At 42.6% G+C, this 22,383-nt stretch overlaps 2 protein-coding genes across 2 annotated transcripts in view; one reads left to right on the forward strand and one right to left on the reverse strand.

The window, feature by feature from the left end:
- Positions 1-924: 924 nt before the first annotated feature.
- On the reverse strand, positions 925-16,131 carry BHMT2 (betaine--homocysteine S-methyltransferase 2). The gene is made up of 8 exons (XM_059694247.1): positions 15,999-16,131; positions 11,172-11,304; positions 10,197-10,288; positions 9,060-9,251; positions 7,363-7,510; positions 6,726-6,908; positions 6,228-6,456; positions 925-2,235 (listed from the first exon to the last, which is right to left on the reverse strand). Exons 1-8 carry the CDS (start codon positions 16,020-16,022, stop codon positions 2,154-2,156), a joined length of 1,083 nt encoding a protein of 360 aa, XP_059550230.1. The 5' UTR covers positions 16,023-16,131; the 3' UTR covers positions 925-2,153.
- DMGDH (dimethylglycine dehydrogenase) overlaps positions 16,062-22,383 on the forward strand; it is a 54,750-nt gene continuing 48,428 nt past the window's right edge. Inside the window, exons 1-2 of the mRNA XM_059694244.1 lie at positions 16,062-16,254; positions 17,549-17,723. Of these exons, the coding sequence (XP_059550227.1) occupies positions 16,154-16,254; positions 17,549-17,723 (276 nt within the window). The 5' untranslated portion in view covers positions 16,062-16,153. The remainder of the gene's footprint in view (positions 16,255-17,548; positions 17,724-22,383) is intronic.

A 22,383-nucleotide genomic window follows, 5' to 3' on the forward strand; every position in this document is an offset into this window, starting at 1 on the left:
CCCACACTGGGGATCAAGCCGCAAGCCAAGCAGATGCCCTGACCGGGAATGGAACCGTGACCTCCTGGTTCATAGGTCGACACTCCACCACTGAATCACACCGGCTGGACAGTCTGTGTATCTTCTTCAAATTCCTTTTCCTTATTAATTTCCTTATTTGCATCTTTCAATTCATGTCACTTCTATGACTAACAAACTCTAAAGAATATATTTAAAAAATTTTTTGGTATCCATCATAGTTGTCAATCGGAAAACCTGAATGGCTTGACTCTTTCTAAAAATTGAAATGAGTTGCTCTTAACTAATATGGACCTCAAATGATTTTTATTTCTTGTGAGCCAAGGGACCTAGATTTTAAAACATTTACTTATCAACCACCATATATAATTCCTGTTTATTTACTACACTATTTCTAAACTCTATGGTATGAAACTGGATGAAAGTTTTCATTCGTACTAGTGCAGACACAGGGAAGGGAGATCGGAGGATGGCCCCTTCTCCCTAGGTAGCCTCTTAGCTCTTGCTCTTGCCCTTTTACACGATCTTTATCTACTAGACAAGCTGTTACTTTATCTACTAGACAATTGTGAGCATTCACTCTCACACTGAGAAAGAAAAGCAAGAGTCTAGAGCAGGGGTGGGCAAACTTTTTGACTCGAGGGCCACAATGGGTTCTTAAACTGGACCGGAGGGCCGGAACAAAAGCATGGATGGAGTGTTTGTGTGAACTAATATAAATTCAAAGTAAACATCGTTACATAAAAGGGTACGGTCTTTTTTTTTTTTTTTAGTTTTATTCATTTCAAACGGGCCGGATCCGGCCCGCGGGCCGTAGTTTGCCCACGGCTGGTCTAGAATATAAGTAATAAATATTTGTTATTATTTTCAAAGAAAGAGCCATAAAATTTTTAACACTGTAAGAGGTATATTATTTTTACTTTTATTAATTTTCAAAAGTTGATACATTATTTTGAAAAACAGAGAGAAATCGGTACATAGAAAATAAGTCAAGAAAATATTAGACCAAGATAGATTTGAACTCTGACTTTTTAAGTCTTCTAAAACTGTTTGTTTTTACTTATTTTAAACAGTAAGTATTTATTTACTGTTTATTATTAAGCATCTATTATTATGCCTAGCACAATGCTAAATACTATAAGGAAAAATATAAGAAGTATACCATATGGTCCTTGTCCCTAAATATTTTGTAATCTAGCTATTTATGATTATAAAGACATTAAAAAAACTCTAGACCCTGTCACCTGTAAGTAAAATCATCTTCAAAAGTAATCACTTTGGAAGGTTATACAATTATTTCAACAATCCTTCCATTGCTCAAATTGGTTTTTGCTTCTTTTCCTTCAGGACTGCCTTTGGAATCATTATACAAATCATATAAGAAAAGCAGACTCGGTGTGTTAGTTCAGAATGCCACTTTATCTTCCTCAAGCACCTAGCTTAGTCACCTGAATTAATCACTAGATTCGTGCACAGTGACTTCTGATTGTTTTTAAATCTCTAATTCATCCCAAAGACAAGTTTCACTATTCTTTTTTTTTTTTTTGGAAAAAATAAAATTATTTTTTATTTATACCTTACAAGTTGAAACTCCTAGGTTAGAACTATTACACATGATTGGAATAAACTCATGCAGTAGAACAGTCTATTATAACAAATGTCTATTACCACATTCTGTTGTTGGAACCTTTTATCACTTTAATAAACATGACAACCATATATGCTAGGCACTATCATTACAGCAAACAGGGGCAGACCTGGGACTTAAATTCAGGTCTGTCTGGTTTTCAAGATTATGATATTAATTGCTATTCAATAAGCTGCTCTTAAGCTTCTAAGGTATTTATTTATTTATTTATTTTGCTATTCTTGATAATCTGAAAAACAATGTACTGCAGAATTCCTGGACAGTAAATACTGAGAACAAGGAGCGCTTCTCATCACCATTGTGTCCTCTGCAGCATCCGTCAGGAGTGGGATGCTCGCATGTAGAATTCACTGAAGGGGCTGCCTCACATGAGCTGTTCAGCGGCTGGAAACATCACAGTGGGCTGATGATAAAGATGAGGAGGGATCCAGATGAGGTTCGAGGGGGGTTTCTTTCTGTTTTATTATTCCAGGGTTGTCACTGCTCCTTAGCTGTCTGGCTTTGACAACGAAGGACAGAAAGGTCTGCCAGAAGCTGGCAGCAGGTTTTCCCAATACTCCTTTCTAGCCCTGTGTTTTAAAAAATATATAGTTAATTAATTTAAAGATTTGTATCATATATATATATCTAATACATATAAGTTAGGTGAATCATCAGGATAAACTAGAGATTCAGTTTCAACGTAAAGACAGAACAACTGTGTTCATATCCATTCATGCCAGGGGTCTTTCTCAAATTTCTATCCTCAGTAACAATCATAAGGCTTCATACCACCTGTCAGAAAAAGACAATGTGTTTGAGTTTTATAGACTTACTAGAGGCCTGGTGCATGAATTCGTGCACCAGTGGGGTCCCTTGGCCTGGCCTGTGGGATTGGGCCAAAACTGGCTCTGTGACATCCCCTGAGGGGTTCCAGATTGCGAGAGGGTGCAGGCCAGGCCAAGGGACTTAAATTCAGGTTTGTCTGGTTTTCAAGATTATGATATTAATTGCTATTCAATTAGCTGCTCTTAAGCTTCTAAGGTATTAGAAGCTTAAGGGATCCCACCAGTGCATGATAGATCCGGGCCAGGGAGGGATGTGGGAGGTTGGCCAGTTGGGGGGGTTGGGAGGGGGACCGCAGTAGGGCTCCAGGGCATGTTCAGCTCATCTTGCTCAGTCCTAATCAGCTGGATCCCAGCAGCAAGCTAACCTACCGGTCAGAGTGTCTGCCCCCTGGTGGTCAGTGCATGTCATAGTGAGCAGTTGAGCGGCCTTAGCATATCATCATACTAGAAGCCCAATGCACGAAATTCGTGCAAGAGTAGGCCTTCTTTCCCCTTCTTCCAGCACAGGCTTCCCTCTGGCACCTAGGACCCAGGCTTCCCTCGCAGCCCTGGCTTCATCCAGGAGGATGTCCGGAAGGACGTCTGGTCTAATTAGCATATTATGCTTTTATTATTATAGACTAGGGGCCCGGTGCACGAAATTTGTGCACTGGGTGTGTGTGGGGGGGGAGTGTCCCTCAGCCCAGCCTGCCCCTTCTCACATACTGGGAGCCCTCAGGCGTTGACCCCCATCACCCTCCAATCGCAGGATCGGCCCCTTGCCCAGGCCTGACGCCTCTGGCCTAGGCATCCGGCCTGGGCAGCAGGGACCCGCAGCTGCAGCGGCCCCGCGATCGTGGGCTTCGCTTTAGGCCCAGGCAAGGGACCCCTAGCTCCTGGGACTGCCAGCTTCGACCGTGCCCAGCTCCCATTGCTGGCTCCACCCCTACTTCCTGCTATCACTGGCCAGGGCGGAAAAGGCACCTGATTCTCCGATCATGGCAGGGGGGTAGGGCAAAGGCGGCCCCAGGGCCGCCTTTGCCCTGCCCCCCAGCTCTTAGCTCCCCCCTGGGTTTCTGATCACTGTCAGTGGCAGGGGGCTTCTTCCTGCTTTCCCTTTCGCCTCCCTGCATTGTGCCTACATATGCAAATTAACCGCCATCTTGTTGGCAGTTAACTGCCAATCTTAGTTGGCAGTTAATTTGCATATAGCCCTGATTAGCCAATGAAAAGGGTAGCTCGTACGCCAATTACCATTTTTCTCTTTTATTAGTGTTGATTATGCTTTGATTGGTTGAATGGATGACTGAACACTTAGCATATTAGGCTTTTATTATATAGGATATTCATTCTGAAATTTGTAGCAGGGTTCTACTCAATATTTTAATGCAATAACAAGTCTATGAAGATGGGCTTTTTTGTCTGTCTGTTTTAAGAAATATTTTTTAAATATATTTTTATTGATTTTAGAGAGGGAGAGGGAGAGAGAGATAGAAACAGCAATGATGAGAGAGAATCATTGATCGGCTGCCTCCTGCATGTCCCCTACTGGGGATCGAGCCCGTAACCCAGGCATGTGCCCATGGCGGGAATTGAACCTGGGACTCTTCAGTCTGCAGGCCAACTTTCTGTCCACTGGGCCAAATCAGCTAGGGCTATGAAGATGGTTTTTAATGCGATGAGCCAAAATATAATTCTTAAAAAAGTAACTAAAAGCAGAATTCAAATAACTTTGTCAGTATTTATTCCCTGCTTTTAGAAAGAGTACAAAGGTTCCTGGTCACAGGCCTTTGTGTTAAATATAATTTTAGTTATTTTCCCCCTTTACTTATGAAACAATGAATAAATTAATATGTTGGGTTGATAAAAATGTCAGAAATCTGGGTGCATACAGGTTTCTGTGTAATCACAAATATCTGTAAACATCAGTATGTTTGGGAGTTCAGGGTTCAAGGAGTGTGTGGCTTTACTCTAGAGCAGCCGTGGGCAAACTACGGCCCACCGGCCGGATCCGGCCCGTTTGAAATGAATAAAACTAAAAAAAAAAAAAGACCGTACCCTTTTATGTAATGATGTTTACTTTGAACTTATATTAGTTCACACAAACACTCCATCCATGCTTTTGTTCCGGCCCTCCGGTCCAGTTTAAGAACCCATTGTGGCCCTCGAGTCAAAAAGTTTGCCCACCCCTGCTCTAGAGAATAATGTTTTCTCTTTAGTGGCTAATGCATTTTAAAGTCACCTGGACAATGATAATTTTTTTTTTGGACAATGATAATTAAAATAAATTGTTTCTCACTTATCTGAAGGATATCAATCATCACTAAAGTATGCTTTCTTCCTCGTTTAATTATACTTATACTAGAGGCCCAGTGCATGGATTCATGTACCGGTGGGGTCCCTCGGCCTGGCATGTGCCCTCTTGCAATCCAGGACCCCTTGGGGGATGTTGGAGAGCCGATTTCAGCCTGATCCCTGCAGGCCCAATCCAGACAGGAGGGAGCCTGATCATGTGCATTGAGCATCTGTCCCCTGGTGGTCAGTGCATATCATAGTGACCGGTCGCTTAGGTTTTTATGTATATAGATTGAGTACTTTTTTTCTAAGTATGATATCTACAGTATTAAAACCATCTTCTGTAATAAATGTCTATATCTCCCCCAAAAAATGTTTGGATAAATGATTTCTTGTCTACTTTTACAATCTAAATAAATTTACATTAGGAAAGTCATTCCAGTTCAAAAATGAAGAGTATTCTAAATCCCAGTGAAATGGATAAAGAAGTATAAAATGGATTAAATATATACTAGCACTGAATAGAAAAGAGGAGACAGCAGATATTGTGACTATTTTTGGAAGATGGGAAAGGAATGACATTCTATTGAAGAGAGAGACAGAGAGAATCAGAGATGCAAATAGAACAGTAATGTCCTCCCCCTCTCCCCCCTCCCCAATGTCTTCAATGATGAAATGGATTGATTGTAACAAATAGTGTAATTTAGGAATAAGAAGATATTAGAGAAGGCAAAGACCTGTTATTCTTCTTTCAACAATTTTGAAAAAGGAAGTTAATTAGAAATTTATATATAGACAGATGAAGACAAAAATAAAGTTGTGTTCTGATTTGTATTTTATGAGTCCTGCTTGTTTAATATGACAATTATAGTAATATTGTAAATGTTATTTACATTTTTAGAATAAACTTACAGACAAATCTTGGAGGACTTAACTATAATTACAGAGCAAAATACAATGGTTATGAATCTTGATAATATAAAAGTAATGGTATAACTTAAAGAAACCAAGAAAAAGGTAAGTGAGAAAAAGTAGGGGGCAGCAGGAGTGGAATAAGCAGATACTGCCTCATGTTGATGGATTAAGGAATAAGTGGTTAAATATGAAATTCAAACTTATAAAGACAATCAACAGAAAAAATAAAAATGTAATAAGTCAAATTAGGAAAAGGAGAACCAGAAAAGGGGATGATCATGTGATTTAAATTCCTCAGCTTTCACAAAAGGCAATTACCACTTACAATTGATAAAACAAGAAATGGAGGTACAAGACTTCAAAACATAAATGCCAAGCAGGATATCTCTGGGACTGGGACTGGTGTCAGGAGGGAAGCAACTTGTACTTTTCATTTTATACAATTCACTTCCTGACTTTTTATTATCATAGGCATGCATAGTATGTGCATTAATAAATAAAATAAGATTTGAGGAAAATAGTGTTGTTAATGTAAAAATTCCTACCTGGCTCTAATCCAGGGTTTGGTATGCATATTGAGGCCACTTCCCCAAATACCATGCTTATCAGAAGCGGGGGGCCAAAAGCCCCTTTCTGGGGCCAGCTCCTCTGCAATCGCCCTGATGTGGTAGGGCTCGAATCCACAGCACCCGCCGATGTACCTGACCCCCAGGTTGTAGGCCTCTCTGGCGTATTTTTGAATGTCCCACCTGGTTGCAGTTCTGGGCTCCAGTCCTAGAATGTAATAGTTACGGCATTTCTGTTACCATCTCCATTTTCAGATTATAGATGCTCTGATGAATGTTGGTTGTTATTTTTTCAAATTAAAAACCTGTAAATTTTAGATTATGCATTCTTCAGATAGCTCATTTTTGGTTAACATTGCATGTTTTTGGCTTAGGCAGTCTTGAATTGTAAGACTGAACCATAGTTGTTCATTATCGCTGTTTCCATTTTGTCACAACAGGAAATCTCAGGGACCTCTAATATGCGCCTGAGCTTACCAAAGGGATATTCTGGGAGATCCACAAACCCTCCTTTGCCACAGTCAGGTGTGTGGAACCCCAGAGACTGCACCATCAGATGTGCTTTCAATCCTGCAGCTTGGAGGCCTTCCTTCATGAGCTTCATTGTCTTCAAGCTGATCCCGGGCCCAAATCGGCAATTCACGCCAACGATTGAAGCCCCTATGCAAAGACATAAAAAATGTTTACATTTTAAAATATATATATATTTTTATTGATTTTAGAGAGGAAGGAAGAGGGAGAGAGAGAGAGAACCATCAATGATGAGAGAGAATCATTGATCGGCTGACTCCTGCATGCCTCCAACTGGGGATTGAGACACAACCTGGGCATGTGCCCTGACTGGGAATCTAACTGTGACCTCCTGATGCACAGGTCGATGCTCAACCACTGAGACACACTGGCCAGGCACATTTTATTTTTACTTTTTTATTTTTTGACAGTTAGAAGGTGCCTTAGAGGTTTCCATCTCTCTCTGCCTCCCAAGTGTTACAGATGAGGAAAACAATTCCAGTTCATTTTTTTAGTTCTGAACTGCCCTGACAATGTTAGGCAAAGTTTGCTGAATTTCATAAACAACAACTGAGCAGCTTATCACACTATGAGTCCACATTACCTGCTTTCACCAGCTTCACAGCACATTCTCCAGGTGTTACGTCATTCTTGTCTCCCTCTGGGCCTATGCACATGGTAGCTGCCACAGGTTTCCCGGATTCCTTTAAGACTTCCACAGCCCACACAGCTTCCTCAGCATGCTCAAAATACTAAGAGAAATTGCATTGCTTTCTATTGGTCCAAATATAAAGCAGATTTTGAGTGGTAGAATGTAAATGTTGCAAAACTGTTGTTATAAAAATAACCGAGTATATAATATGTAATAAACTTGCTAAGGAATGTGTCTCTCTCAGACTGACTAAAGAATACCTTTCTGAGTAAATATTTTAATTCCTTTAACAATACAGGGTGGGGCAAAAATAGTTTTATAGTTGTTTGTATGGAAAATAATGCAATACTTAATAAATAATACAATAGTAAACTCTGTGTTTCACCTACTCACAACTATAAGGCTACTTTTGCCACACCTGTATATAGATTTCTGCTCATATGTCATCTAAAAAACACAAAGGTTTTTAAATAATTGAGTATTAAAAAATCATAATTTTGAAGGAGCAAAAGTTAATAAATTTTGAACTCATCTTTTATGGGATTGGGGTAATAATGAGTAGTTTGTTACTACCTCAGAGTGCTTTTATATTCCCTTCTAGTTAGATATTCATAAGTGTTCCATAAAGGAGGATTGGAAATATGATTATTTCCGTAGATGAGAACACAGAGGCACAGAGTGGGGAGGGATAGCTACCGAGTTTCTTTGTGAATGGTGGACAGGACACCCTGTTTGATAAATTTATGACATTTGCAGGGTGCCTCTCAGGAACTCCCTTAAGTGCCACAGTCGAAAAGCTGAACTTAGGTGAAGAAAAGCTAGCAGAAATCTCCCCGCTTCTTCCTTCTTGATTTAGAAACAGATTCTGCAGAAGCAGTGTGTGAGGATGACAGAGTCAAAAGATATGGGTGTGTCCGTGCTCTGCTGTAGGTGGCCCTGAGCCTTCAGAAGGCTGAGGAAGCAAGGTTTTCAATAGGCTCAATAGAGTGATTGGGGAAATAGCAGTTGGTAGGCTGTTGTCCTTGTTGAGGTGAAGGCTTGGATTGAGGACTTGACTCTAGCAATTGTAATGGTAAATGGTGAATGAGGGCTTTTTAATTTTGGAAGAGGCAGGAAGAGAATGTTTTGGGCCTACAATCAATAACTGATTCTTACTGTTTCTTTCTTTAAAATATTGCTCACATGTTATAATTTAAGTGGAAACAGAGAGGCAAGAGGGAGCAAGGATGGAGGAGAGCAAGGGAACTACTGGTACTGAGGATTATTGGTGGGTTCTGGAGGAGCCTGAGCATCCACCTACCCCCAGGGCTTTAATCCCTTCTGTAGCCTGTCCCTCCTTCAGGGGAAGATACTCCCTGAATCCCTGTCCCCTCTCTCTGACCCCATATTACAGTGTCTCCTGAGAGTCAGCTGCTGCAACCACCCTGCCCTACAAAAGCAAAGGCTAGGCCTCTCCTGGGTCTGTCCGTTGGCTTCACAGAGAACAGAGCGTCCGAGTGAGAGGATGTTGACTATAGTGCATTTAAATAAACCTTTGACCATCGTAGGGAATGAGGGCATAAGGCAATCCAATACTCTCATGGAAGTTGAAGACTGTTCAGTTATACTTGTCAATAAGTTTAACACTCTCCCTATAACACTAGACTTACCTCTGCAATCAAGAAGTCCACATTTTTCCTGGCAAAAACCTCTACTTGTAGTCGAAAAAGTCTTTTAACTCTTGCTTCATCCGCATCCTGTTTATATATTGCTGTCTGGCAGATACCCCCTGCTACCAAAGCATCACCTTTGTCAGCCACTTCTCTGGCGAGGTCACAGGCAGCGGCATTTACATCTTCCCACTGAGGTTAGAGAGCAAGAAGTAAGATGGTGAGCCTGGCATTTTAAAGGTGTATTATAATCTATAACAAAGGGGGAAAGGAGCAAGTAAGATGAGGAAAGTTGCTGGTTTTAACTGCAATTCGAGAAGATCAGCAGAGTTAGGTACCATCTCCTCTACTACCAGTGAGGTTTAATTCCATTATTGTACTTACCACATTGGATTTTAGCATATTTGTTTGCCTCCCACACTTGACCGCAAGCCACGACAGAAAAGGCTCTATGCCTTTGTACCCTCTTTGTATCTGGCATAGGGATTGCACTATAACAGGCACTCAATAAGTGTTGGTTGGTTGGGCATTAACATTTATAAGTATTAACATTTTACATTTGCAGAATATCTCACAATACTTCCACATTCTTCACCATATTCACCTTTCTCAACAACCCTAGGCAGTTAAGCATGTTATCTCCATTTTTCAGGAAAAAACAGTACTCCATGTAGTTAAGTGTCTTACACAAAGTCACACAGCCAATAGGTGGCAAAGTCGGGTATTCAATTCTTCTCATTCCAAGGCCACTGCCGTGAGCCCTAGGACCACCCTGTCTCCAGATGGACAAGTCAGAAAAGAAGAATGTGAAATAGGGAGGTAAAAAGAGCATCTATAAAATGTTCTTTCTTTATAAAAAATAATAGCACAGAAAAATGGCTGTGTCCTTCCAATGGCCTGTTGTTTCCCAGTCCTATGCCCTCCCTTCCCCTAGATAAAGAGAAAGAAAAAGCTCATTTATTTTCTATATATGCACCTACATAATAATTAATTACTTAATGGATATTTTATGTGGAGTTTGTAGTAACACATCAGGTCAATTCCACAGCTTCCCATTGAGAGGTTATTTTTATTATACATGGTCCCTACCCATCCACCCCCCACTCTGTCCCCCAACCAACTAGCACCACTACTTACCTTGCTTTCCAACTTTTCTTCACTGGCAGAAAAGGTGAAAGTCTGCATGACATTTGCTCCTGCTCTCAAGAATTCCATGTGAAGCTGAACAACTACAGAGTAGTTTTTTAAATTAGAATTAAGACATTAAAAATCACATAAGCTATAATTTTCAGCAGCAGCAGCTCGCCCACTTCTCTTCCAATCATACACAATTTCAAATCTAGTACTTATAAAAAGAATTGCAGATTAAGGTCAGTAAAATTCAAGGACAGACATAGCAAAGACCATACCAAATCAGGGCTGTTTAGAGTAGCCTCATAGTATCTTGCTGCTGGGCCTCACGGCTTGGTGAAGACTCATGCAGAGATTAAAGCTTAGTTGGCCAATTGTTCTTGGTCTCTTGGTCTAGAGAGAGCTTATTCAGTTTCCAGTATCATGAAGAATCTAGCTGGTCTGCTTACAGTCCTCAAAGTAGAATGAGGAAAACTGTGTTTATTTCTTCACCGCCCCCCCCCGCCCCTGCCCCCCGCAACAGAACCTGGCTGTCTATTGTCTATGCTCTGTTAAGCTGGTGGATACCATTAATCATCCTTACCAAACACACTGTTATAATACAATATGCAAATTAACTAGAAGGATGAATATGAAGCAATAACAGTTTTACTATATTAAGGAAACTCTTAAATATCCAAAAGCTATATATTTATGAGACACATAGTAGGATTTATATTTTAGTAGTCCCTATATGTAAAGATGCAAATATGTGTGCATGGTGGTGGGAGGAGAGAGAGAGAGAGAGAGAGAGAGAGAGAGAGAGAGAGAATTTCCTTCTATTTGTTCAGACCATGTACTGTCACTGTCTCCACATCTTGGCTATTTTGACAAGTGAAACAGTCCTTAGAAAATATGTGCTATTATTTTTTTTATCTTCTCTCAGTCAGATGTACTCAAAATGTCACCCAGATAAGCACTCCCAGAGATGCTGGCACTGACCTGCATCTGGATGTTCTACCACGACCTCCGGAGTCCAGAGCCCAGCCTTCACATAGCCCCTCTTCTCCAGAGTTACGAGGAAACCGCCATCTCCAACCACAACCTCCCCACTCTCCAGACGTTCCAAAATTCCCTGAAGGAGAAAAAGAAAAATCACCAAAGGCCCCTCTTTTCCCCCAAATAAGCAGTATCTGATTTTCAGAAAGATAGTATGTTGTTCTCACAGCTCCTCTTCTGTTACAGTCACCAATGTTTAATAATATTTCAGAAAGATTGGATACACTGTTGTTTCTTGGACAATCCAGGGACTTGTTTAGTGCAGAGTGCTGTTACTGTTGTTTCTCATAACATTTAATCTGAGTCAAAATGTAGTGAAAATGATGATTCCATAATAGTTCTTTTGGTTGTCGATATGTTTGTGGCAGACATTGCTGGTTGCTTAACTAATTTGCATTTTCTCTCCTCTTCTTTGCTAATGTATTTTGTTTGGGGAGACAATGCTTCCAACTTTTTAAAACTTCCCAGGGATCCCTTGCTGCTGGGATGGCTATTTGACAAGTGCTGCCCAGGGAGACATGGGTGGAAGTCCGCTGAAGATTTCTGGAAAAGTATTGCTTTCCTGACACAGATGTCCACTCCCTTCCATCCTGACACTTTTTCCTTCCTGACTGGAATGTCATCATAAGCCCTGGAAATACAGCAGTCACCTTGCCACCGTGCCATTGAAATCCGCGTGCTGACGCTGGTGGAGCAGAGGGTAACAGCAGCCTGGTATCTTAACGACATCTCTGAGTAGCTGCAGCAGCCATGGATTGCTAGTCCTCTTATTGGGTGAGAAAAACTCGTTTTTGTGTGTAAACCACAGAACATAATGCTCTCAACATTTGATAAGTATGCCCTATGCTTTCCAGCATGTTTATACACATGCTCTCATTTGGTGCTCCCAACAGTTCTGTGAGTGAGGCGGGGCATTTTGCAAATGAGGAAACAGGTTCACAGAGGCTATGTGAGACTTGCCCAAGATCACAGAGCTAAGCAAGTAACAAAGCCTAGTTCAGATCTTCTAAATTCCTATCCTATTCTTTTCCTGTGTTGCCACCTTTCTCATCAGCCCACTCAGAAATTAAATAAAAGTCTGTATCCAGAGCACTTATCTAAGGGTTATGGTTTCCAAGGTCTAAATTTTGCCTCCCTCAGATACTTGCATGGCTCACCCTCTCACCTCCTTCAGGTCTTTGGTCAAGTGTCATCTTTTCAGAGAGGCCTTCCCTGAACACCTGTGACAACTGCAAACACCCCATGGTGATCCCTATTCTTCGTGGATAGACTGCATTAATTGAAGATATACCGTTTTAGTGAAAATGCAAGGCCAGTTCATGCCAGCCTTGCCTACAGCTGGACACAGAGCAATGCATAAATGGGGGAGAAAAGCCTCCAGTTCCCCATGAAATGTACACCAGAGGCGACGTACCAGGCTACCATATCCACACCATCTCCGTTTTCCTATGGAGAGAAGCAGAATGGAGCCCTGCTGTGTTAACCATAAGTGCTGTTTGTCAGAGGGAGAGTCCCTAATTCTGGTGAGCCTTCCATATTTCATATCTAAAGATGAATTTTAGCGGAAGGTGGAAGACATGTTAACATTTACCAGGATTCTCACCTATCTCTCTACTCCGTCCATAAAGTACAGTTTGCTCTTTTCGTTTTGTACTTTGAAACATAAAAAAGGACTGAAGCTTTCAACTTTCAGTGAGACCTTCCCACATGCCAGGTGCAGTGCTAGGCAAGCAGGATAAGCATTGGAATAACTCAAGGTCTGTGCCCTCAAGAAGCTCAAAGTCTGGCTTCCCTGGGGAAGGCCAGTGGGTCAGCAAATCATCCCAAGACAGTGTAATAGATAAATGCTGCAGAGGGGTATAGAAGAGAGAATTAGAGGTATAAGTCACCTGTATAAAATCTCATCTTGAATATCTAACATACTTCAATGAACTATGTTAAGAATCAAATTTAATAGTACACATCAAACACTTTTAGAAGGAAAAACATTGGTATACAATTTAAGTGTTATTAGTTATTATCTCACCACCCATATCCAAACCAAGTGGATCTATTTAACATTTTTTATTTTTGTCCCCCCACTCTCACTGTGCCTGGATTATTGAAATGACCTCCAATTCCCTCCAGCCCCCTGTTCTATGTCCCATTGCTGCCAGAGCAAAGCCTTGCCTGTCCCACTCTGATTTGCAATAACCTCTCCTTTGTGTCCTGCTGAAATCCAAACACCCTCCATTCCTGCATCCATTGCCTGCACTGCAGTATTTGCTTACTTACCTGTCTCCTCTGTGTGGCTGTAAGATATTTGAGGCTCAGGTACCTTGTCTCTATTCCTACTACCTCCTACAGCACCTAACAAAGAGTAAGCCCTTAATAAACTATGCAGGGTTCACAGACAGACAAGACCATTTTGAAAATGTCATATGTCTCACATACGCTTCAAATTTGGTCCTGAGAAGGGAAATATATATATATATATATATATATATATATATATATATATATATATATATATATATTCTAACAGAAAATTTGCTAGGTTTTTAAAAAATTATAGTACATATTTTGATGGTATCTTCATAATACCAAATAAACATTTTCATCTGTTGTCTAGATATTTGTCCAATATTTTAAGTTTGCCAATTTTCTAAACTGCCATTAGCAAAATAAATTAGTTGTTAAGATTTGAATTCAGAGCATCTTTTAGCCTCTCCTTCACTGCTGTACTCACCACCCCAGTTACTGTACCCATATGATCTAAAGATAGTTTGAAAATGACAGGACCGTGTAAAATAGAGAACACCGTAAACTTACAGCACATTTATATTTTCATTACATCCTCCCTTTCAGTTTGGAGTGATCCCACTTGGGACCTGACGATGACTCTAAGACAGTTACACCCCCTTTCTGCAGGTATCAGTATGTGGACATCAGGACTTAGGATCTGGCTTCAGGGCACCTCTATTCATACCCAAAGGAGTCCTCCCTGTGGCAGGAGGCAGCCAGAGACCCAATCTGCCTAAAATATCACCCCTTATGCCTGAAAAATGCCACTGCATTTTTGGATTGCTCCTTTGGATTAAAGATAGAGTTGGAGGTGCCCTCTGTGGCAATTGAATAAACTCTTAAAATGCACCTGTTAGCTGAGAAGAGACGTGGGATAATTCCTTCCCACTAACATTTTAATTTTCACTCCCAGAGACCCATTAACATGGATTAGTATATCATAAGCTTGGTGTTGCAAGAGTAGATGCCAGGAAGAAACTGAACAGAGACGGCGTGTTTTCAAAACGTTAAAAAAAAAAAAAGAACTGTAAAAGTGAACACAGTAGTAGAGAAAGTTTAGAGAAAGAAATCAGCACAATGTTCTTTGCTTCTTTAAGTTTTTATTACACCCATTTTCTTCAATGCCCATATTTTACTTTTATAATCAGGAAAACATGTCCAAAATGATTTTAAGTTTTTGAACCCGTATTCCTCATCTTATGAAACGACTACTATTATTGTGTCCTGCCTTACGGTGTGTATAAGTATATATACACTGAGTGGCCAGATTATTATGACCACCCCATCAGTACTTCGTTGACACTTTCAAAAATACTGAATATTGAAAACTTCCTAAGCAAATACTCTCAAGGTTTTATTATTATTATTTGCATAACTAATTCACTTTATTGTAATGATGGGGTGGTCATAATAATCTGGCCGGTCATAATGAGCTGGCCACTCAGTGTGTGTGTGTATATATATAGTTGCAATCAGTGTGATATATCTCCTTTTGTAAATTAACACATTGCCAAAGCACTTTGCCTGCTTCCATACTTAGCTCCTTAGGGGGCTAACACTTATTAAGTGGATGAACCTTAATTTACTTAGGGAGCCCGCTACGGTAGGGAGTCCTGTTTGTTCCTAACTTTTTAGTATAAATCAGTCGGTAGCACACATTTCTTTTCCATGCCCAAATCACCCCATTGTTCTCTTCCGTCTCATGAATTTCAGGGCTCAGGTGGGCTGCTTTGAGAGGTTCTGGACAAGTCCTGCGTCCAAGTTCATGGCCTTCCTAATTTTATTTTGTCACCCCTTCTTCCCACCACTCACACACCAGGTGTCGAAATGGGTGAACAAAGCCAAGAGCTGGCGACCAGACCTGGAAAGGGGCTGAGAGAAAGAGCCTGGAGGCCGGGGCTGCCAGGTGGGATGCGACAAAGGGGCCCCCAAGCCCCCTCCCTCCACACCCCACTAAGGGTCTGGCTGCCCGGGCCAGGCCTGGTTTCAGGCCAGCCGGCAACTGGGACAGCCAGACTGCGGCCCTTCTGAAACCCGAGGGCAAGGAGCTCTGGGGCAGGAGAGCGAGTGCTGTGGGTGCGGCGCTGTGGGTGCGGCCGGTGGGGGGAGAGGATGAGTGTGGCCCCTGAGTCTGAGGGCGCGCGTCCCCGCTCCACTCTGCGTTCGTCCTCTGACTCTGGGCCTCAGTTTCCTCAAGCGTGTAAGGGGAACAGTTGTGAAGATGAAGGGATAATGTGCTCAAAGCACTGGGCGCAGGGCCGCTCAGAGTCAGGGCTCAACAAAAGGTACCCAGGTTTGCTATCTTGTCCTCACACCAAGGCCTGTGGCCGCCCGGCCTCGCGATCCCATAAACCGAGGCCTTAGCCGCCCAGGTGCCTTGCCCCGGCCGCAGAGCCGGCGGGGCTCCAGCGGGCTGCACCCCCCCTCCCCCGCCCCGGGAGCCCCGCAGCCTGAGGGCTGAGTAGTCGCGGACTTGGGGAAACTCACCTTCTTGGCTCCGGCGGGCGCCATAGCGCAGAGGCTTTGCAGGCGCGAGCGCGCAAGTCCAGGAGCCCGCCCCTCGCCCGGGGGAGGATCTCCCGCGGCCAGGGCGGCCCGCCAGCCTCCGCCTCGGAGCCGGAGTCCGTGCTCTCAGCTTCGCCATGCTCCGCCCGGGAGTGCAGTGGCTGCGGGGCCTCCCGCTGCGGAGCTTAGGGCTGCCTGGCTCCCCCCGCCGTCCGCGCTCTGTCGGCGGCCACGAAGGGTGAGTGGGAACCCGGCGGCTGCCGGGCGGGAGCAGGGGCTAAGGCGGACTCTGGCCTTAGGGGTGCTTCGGCTTCTGAAAAACGGGCATTCGGATTTCTTCTTGATTTATGTTTTCGTTTCCATGCACAAAGTACAAAGTGATACAGAATCAAAGGGTTCCCAGTGCAAAGTCTCTTCAACTCCAAACCCCTTCCCCAGTCACCTGCTATAGTGCCTTTGTATCTGCCAGAGAGGATCTATGCGTCTGCAAACACAGGTGTATATATATATATATATATGTTCTTCTGTGGCTCCCTTACACATCGCTTTTTACAATATGCCTTGGAGAAGCTCCTGCAAATAAATGGTAAACCACAGAGCAGTGATTTTAATTAGAGAAGCCTATATACGGTGAGAGGAAGTTAAATGAGGAAGAAAGTTTTACTCCATCTGGGTCTCTTCAACCTGGAAAACAGTGGAGGGAGGTGACCCAAGAATTATGGGTACTAAAATTCATGATGATCATGGTTTTTCATGGGATAAAATGATCATAAGTATGTCCTTGAAATAGAATGAGAAAAATTATTCTCTAGATCCTCTGAAAAAAAGAATTCACCTGTTCAGTTCTTTAACTATATTAATTATCTACAATGAACCAGAATTACATGGAATGGGGCTCAAATGCCTCCTCCTCCCTCCCACAACCAGGTTGCCTAAGTTAGATTTTTTTTAAAAAATACATATCTTTTTTATTTCAGAGAGGAAGGGAGAGGGGGAGAGAGAGAGAAACATCAATGATGAGAGAGAATCATTGATTGACTGCGTCCTGCATGTCCCCCATTGGGGATCAAGCCCACAAACCAGGCATGTGCCCTTGACCAGAATCGAACCTGGGACCTTTCAGTCCGCAGGCTGATGCTCTATCCACTGAGCCAAACCAGCTAGGGCCTAAGTTAGATTTTAGATGCCTTAAAAAAAAACAAAAAAAAAAAACCAACAACAAAAAACTGTTGCTACCGTAGCCTAGTACAGTAATGGCAAACCTTTTGAGCTCGGTGTGTCAGCATTTTGAAAAACCCTAACTTAACTCTGGTGCCGTGTCACATATAGAAATTTTTTGATATTTGCAACCATAGTAAAACAAAGATTTATATTTTTGATATTTATTTTATATATTTAAATGCCATTTAACAAAGAAAAATCAACCAAAAAAATGAGTTCACGTGTCACCTCTGACACGCGTGTCAGAGGTTCGCCATCACTGGCCTAGTAGATCTACCTTCTTTTTTTTTTTTTTTTAAATTTTCTTCCAGAAAGGACAACCCGCCATTACCCGCAGAAACAAGATGGAAAGACAGAGCAGAGACAGTGATCATTGGAGGTGGCTGTGTTGGTGTGAGTCTGGCTTATCACCTAGCCAAAGCAGGGATGAAGGACGTGGTCCTCCTGGAGAAATCGGAGCTCACTGCTGGATCTACCTGGCACGCAGTAAGGAAAGCGCCTCACAACTGTCATGTTCACTGAGTTGTGCACTAGGCAATTGGTTTCCTTCCCATTCACAACACCAGGCTGCTGCCTCGTTAGAGTGAGTTCCCTTTCAACGGCGTTGCATTTGGATTGGCACACTTCCAGATGGTGGTCAGCATTGATGCTGTCTTTATCTGGAACATATGGCTTCTGGATTCACATCCTAGCTCTGCCATTTTCTACCCAAGTGACTTATGGCAAATTACTTAAGTTTCCATTTCCTGGGATGAGTAAGGCACTTGGATGTGTAAAATGGGATTATTAATAGTACCTACCTGCTAGGATTGTGATGAAGATTGCGTTAATATGTGTAAAGTTATTCAACAAATGTAAAGTGTTTAGTAAATGGTATCCTTTGTATCAAAGAACAGCAGCTGGGTGATCCTGAATATGGCAGAGACCTTCACCTACATTCCCTTCACCTGGCTGTAGTGGTCCTTTTCATTGACTTATTTGTTATTTTAATTTTGTGTTGTGAGAGAATAGGTTGACTACATGAAGACTTAACTAGGAGGACTGAAAACAGCTTTTGTATTAAATAATGCATGCAGCCAAGTCAGTCTCACATATTTGATGGTATATGCATAATTGTTCCAGTGCTATACAATAACTGGGCTAAAATAGAAAGCTGCTCAGGTAAATGAGGTGATTGACACTGCTTTCATGCTGTCAAACCAGTTATTTCTGAAGTCAGCTAAGGATGGGAGAGAGAGGACGTTTTTATGACTGTCAGTACAGCTTTCTTTTGAAAGAAGAGTTAAGCAGTGTTAGCTCAACTTTCAATCCTTAGCTTTCCTTTCTGTCATTTGCTTTCTTCTGTTGAGACAAGAGAAAACCCTGCTTTTAGGGTTTTCATCCAGACCTGCTCAAGGTGTGGGCTGGAGGTTGAGCACTGAAATGGCTGCCTGCCTCTAGTTGACTGTGGAGGAGAGTGCAGCCAGATTTCAACCCAGTTGGCCCCAGAGTCTAGTGGCCATAGAGTCTGACCACGTGGTTGGATGGAGGCCCCTAGAAAAATCCTAGCAAACCCATCTTCTCTTTCCTCTCCTTCTCTCCCCTCAGTCTGGGAGAGAGACCAAGGCGCCTAGTCCTCCTGAGTGTAATTTCAGAACCTTCACAGGTACACTGTATTTTGTTTTACCAGTTCCCCCTCAGCATGCTTCTTCCTACCTGGAGACGGGTCCAGGAAGCCACCAACACTCCTGGCTCTTCCCCCCTCCCTGCACTAGACTTTCTATGTGGGCTTTTTACTATCATGGAAAAGAAAGCCTGTGTTTCTCCTATAGCCCTCCTATAACTTCTCCTTGCTAGACATTCAGTCACTCTTTGAACAAATATTTTCTAAGAGCCTATGTGTCGAGCCAGTGCTTTTAGGGGAGGACACAGCAGTGAACAAAACAAAGTCCCTGCCCCCGTGAGCCACACTTGCGCAGGGCGGACAGAAAACACACAAGCAGCGCTTGGGAGTAATCAGTGTCATGAAGAAGAGGGTAAAAGGATAAAGAATGATGGAGGAGGAAGAGTCAGGAGGCTATTTTAAAGAGTAGGGACAAGGTAGAAGTGAGTGAGTGAGGAGGTTGAGAGGCTGTCCAGGCAAGAGCATGTAGGCAGAGGGAAATTTAGGCACGTGGAAATATCCTAAGTGAGAGGCTTACACCCTTTAACACTTTCAGCTTGTTAAATATTATTAATATTTTAATTACTTATTTGCTCATTTATATTTGACTAGAGGCCCGGTGCACAAAAATTTGTGCACTTGGTGGGGCGGGGGTCCCTCAGCCCAGCCTGTGCCCTCTCGAAGTCTGGGACCCTTTGGGAGATAACGACCTGCTGGCTTAGGCCTGCTCCCGGGTGGCATAGGGCAGGCCCAATCCCTAGGTGCAGCCCCTGGTTGGGCTCAGAGCAGGGCCGATTGGGGAGTTGGGGTGCCGCCCCCTGTCATGCACAGAGCAGGGCAGATTGGGGGTTGGGGCACCGCCACTCTCACACTCAGGGCAGGGCCAATGGGGAGGTTATGGCTCTACCCCGTCACACACAGAGCAGGGCCCGTGGGGTGAGGGGGTTGGGGCACTGCACCCTGTCACACACAGAGCTGATTGACCCTGCTCTGGGGTGCCTGGCCAGCCTGGATGAGGGGATGATGGCTGTTTGCAGCTGGTCACACACCCTTCAGGGTCGGGGTCCCCACTTGGGTGCCTGGCCAGTCTAGGTGAGGGGCTGAGGGCTGTTTTCAGGCTGGGACTGAAGCTCCCAACTGCTTCTTTTTTTCTTTCTTTCTTTTTTTTTTATTTTTATTCTGAGCCAGCTTTAGCTCTGAAGCTCCAGCTCTTAGGCCTCTGCTCCTGAAAGCAGGTATCTGGTTTGTTTCGGTTCTACAATCGAAACTCTGTATCAACTCCAGGTCTGAGATCCCGGCTAGCTGAAAGCTGGTTTCTGGGGTTTTGTTTAGCGTCTACATTTGTTACAATGTTTGAAACTGCAGGCTCAGAGGCCTGCAGCGGCAGGCGGGGAACGTTGGAGTCCTCCGTCACTGAAGCAAGCAAGCCTAATGTTAGTTTCAAGCTGCCTGGCTGCTGGCTGCCATCTTGGCTGACAGTTAATTTGCATATCTCGCTGATTAGCCAATGGGAAGGGTAGCGGTCGTACGCCAATTACCATGTTTCTCTTTTATTAGATAGGATTGATTTGATGTGGCCTGCAGTAGAGAATAGATAACTGAATTCCCTGCAATTTTACTTCTTAGACATCCCAAGAATTAAAAAAAGAGAAGGCAACATACCCTTAACCTAAGTTCTTTTAAGAAAAGTGGGCCAAGTTTTTAATATGCTAGTTTCTAGTTAAATGTTAACTGTGCAAAACAATTTCCCTTAAGCAAGGAGATACCAGAGTGGGTGGGAAAGGCATTGTCCTGGTTGTGAACAAAGTATTATGCAATGGTTTACAGCATTGGATTCATGCAGTGTGGGCTCAGGATAGAGTCAGGCAGCAGAAGCCAGGCTACTTGGCCCCCAGAGAAATGAAGGAAAAGAAAAGAGGGTTGCCCTGGGAACCCGAGTCTATGCAGTTTTGCAAGTCAAGGAGGCCTCCCTCTGAGGAGTAACATGAAAGAAACCCCATGTATTAGGAATTTTTAACACAGAAATACTTGCAGCAGATATGAGAATGTGGAAGGTTAGGGAGCCAGTTAAAGGGGTAGAATACAAAAAATAAAGGCAGGCTCACTGAGGTATAACATGTGCTCAGGTTAAACTTGTCTGGGAGTGTAGGAATCGGTGCTTAGGCAGGAAGGCACAGCTTGCCATGTGAGTATTCAAAATGAAGCCACAAATCCCCAAATCCTGAGGGTTTGCTGAATTTCAATGAGATTGCTTTGTCAGCACCTGACTCTCCTACTAATGTGGAGCAGTTCTTGTAGGGTGGGGGTAGGGGAGAGGATTAAATGAGAAGCAGTTTTGGAGCTTGGGGTTCCCAGGAGAGGCTGCCCCTGGGGATGGTAAGAAAGTGGGTGGTTTGGAGGGCTGAGGACTAAAGATGAAAGCTGATCCATGTGGTGTGTAGAAAGACAGTATTAGAACTTCCTATTTATTTTCAACTAAAAATGTAAGAAAGAAATTAAGCTTTCCTAGTGTTCCTAACTAGCCCTTACCTTTGATGTGGGTGATGTGTTGGGTATTATTCCAAGGGACTGAGTCAGAGAGAGGTGGGAACTTTACAACGGGAGTGTCCTCACTTGTTCTTGGGTCTTCAGTCTGTCATGACACATTGCAGATGAGGTGTTGTAGGACATCACCTTAGTGATTCATTTTATAGAACCAGGGCTTTAAGTAAAATAATGGGTGATGAAAAAGGGAGGGATTAACCTTGAGAGTGTTGTACTATATGTAGATTTGTTGGTATCATTGTAATAATTAAAAGGACTGTGAAACTTAAAGTTTTTCTTTTACAAAAAGACAGTGTCCTAAAAAATAGACACAGGACACAAGACATAGTCTATCTTTTCTGCCTTTTTTCCCCCAAAACAGTCCTGTTGGGAAGAGAAAATGTTGAAATGGGATGTTTAGAAATGTTGACATTATTATTATATTTTTCTGGCCAAAATGATATGTACCACCTACAAAAACTTTCATATATGCAAAAGTTACGTTTTTTAACCCATCTAAAATGTTTTCAAATGAAGAGTTTCAGTGGTATTTGTACCCATTTATTTAAAAATATAAAAATGCAATTCCTTCCAATTAGCTTATAACAACAACTGATGAACAAGAGAACATGAAACATTAATAGTCACGCTTCAATGGAAACCTTATGTTGGTGTGATAGGGATGGAGGAAGTGGTGTCAAGATGCAGAGAGCTCAGACAAGAGAGTGCACTTCTCCCATGAAGATCTCGTTATCAGTGGCAGGTAGCTTCCCAGCTATCACAGCCATTCAAACCATTCTCAAAATACAACAAACCTAGATGTAGGTCTTCACAGTGCTGTGTTACCAAGGTTAACCCAATATATATTTTTAGTAATAAAGTATATTAATCACATAGCCCTTGCCAATATATAAACTTAATATTCCAAAGCTTTTCTACACAACGAACAAAATAATTATTTAAATATTTAATTCATTTCTA

This window comes from Myotis daubentonii, chromosome 4 (assembly GCF_963259705.1).
Source record: "Myotis daubentonii chromosome 4, mMyoDau2.1, whole genome shotgun sequence".
NCBI classification, from domain to species: Eukaryota; Metazoa; Chordata; class Mammalia; order Chiroptera; family Vespertilionidae; genus Myotis; species Myotis daubentonii.

Excerpts from the sequence above, each read along its gene's own strand:
- BHMT2 (XM_059694247.1), bottom strand. The coding sequence starts at position 16,022 with ATGGCGCCCGCCGGAGCCAAGAAG. Across the intron at positions 11,305-15,998 it reads CGCCCGCCGGAGCCAAGAAG|GGAATTTTGGAACGTCTGGA; the intron begins GTGAGTTTCCCC and ends TTTCTCCTTCAG. Across the intron at positions 7,511-9,059 it reads TGGACTTCTTGATTGCAGAG|TATTTTGAGCATGCTGAGGA; the intron begins GTAAGTCTAGTG and ends AATTTCTCTTAG.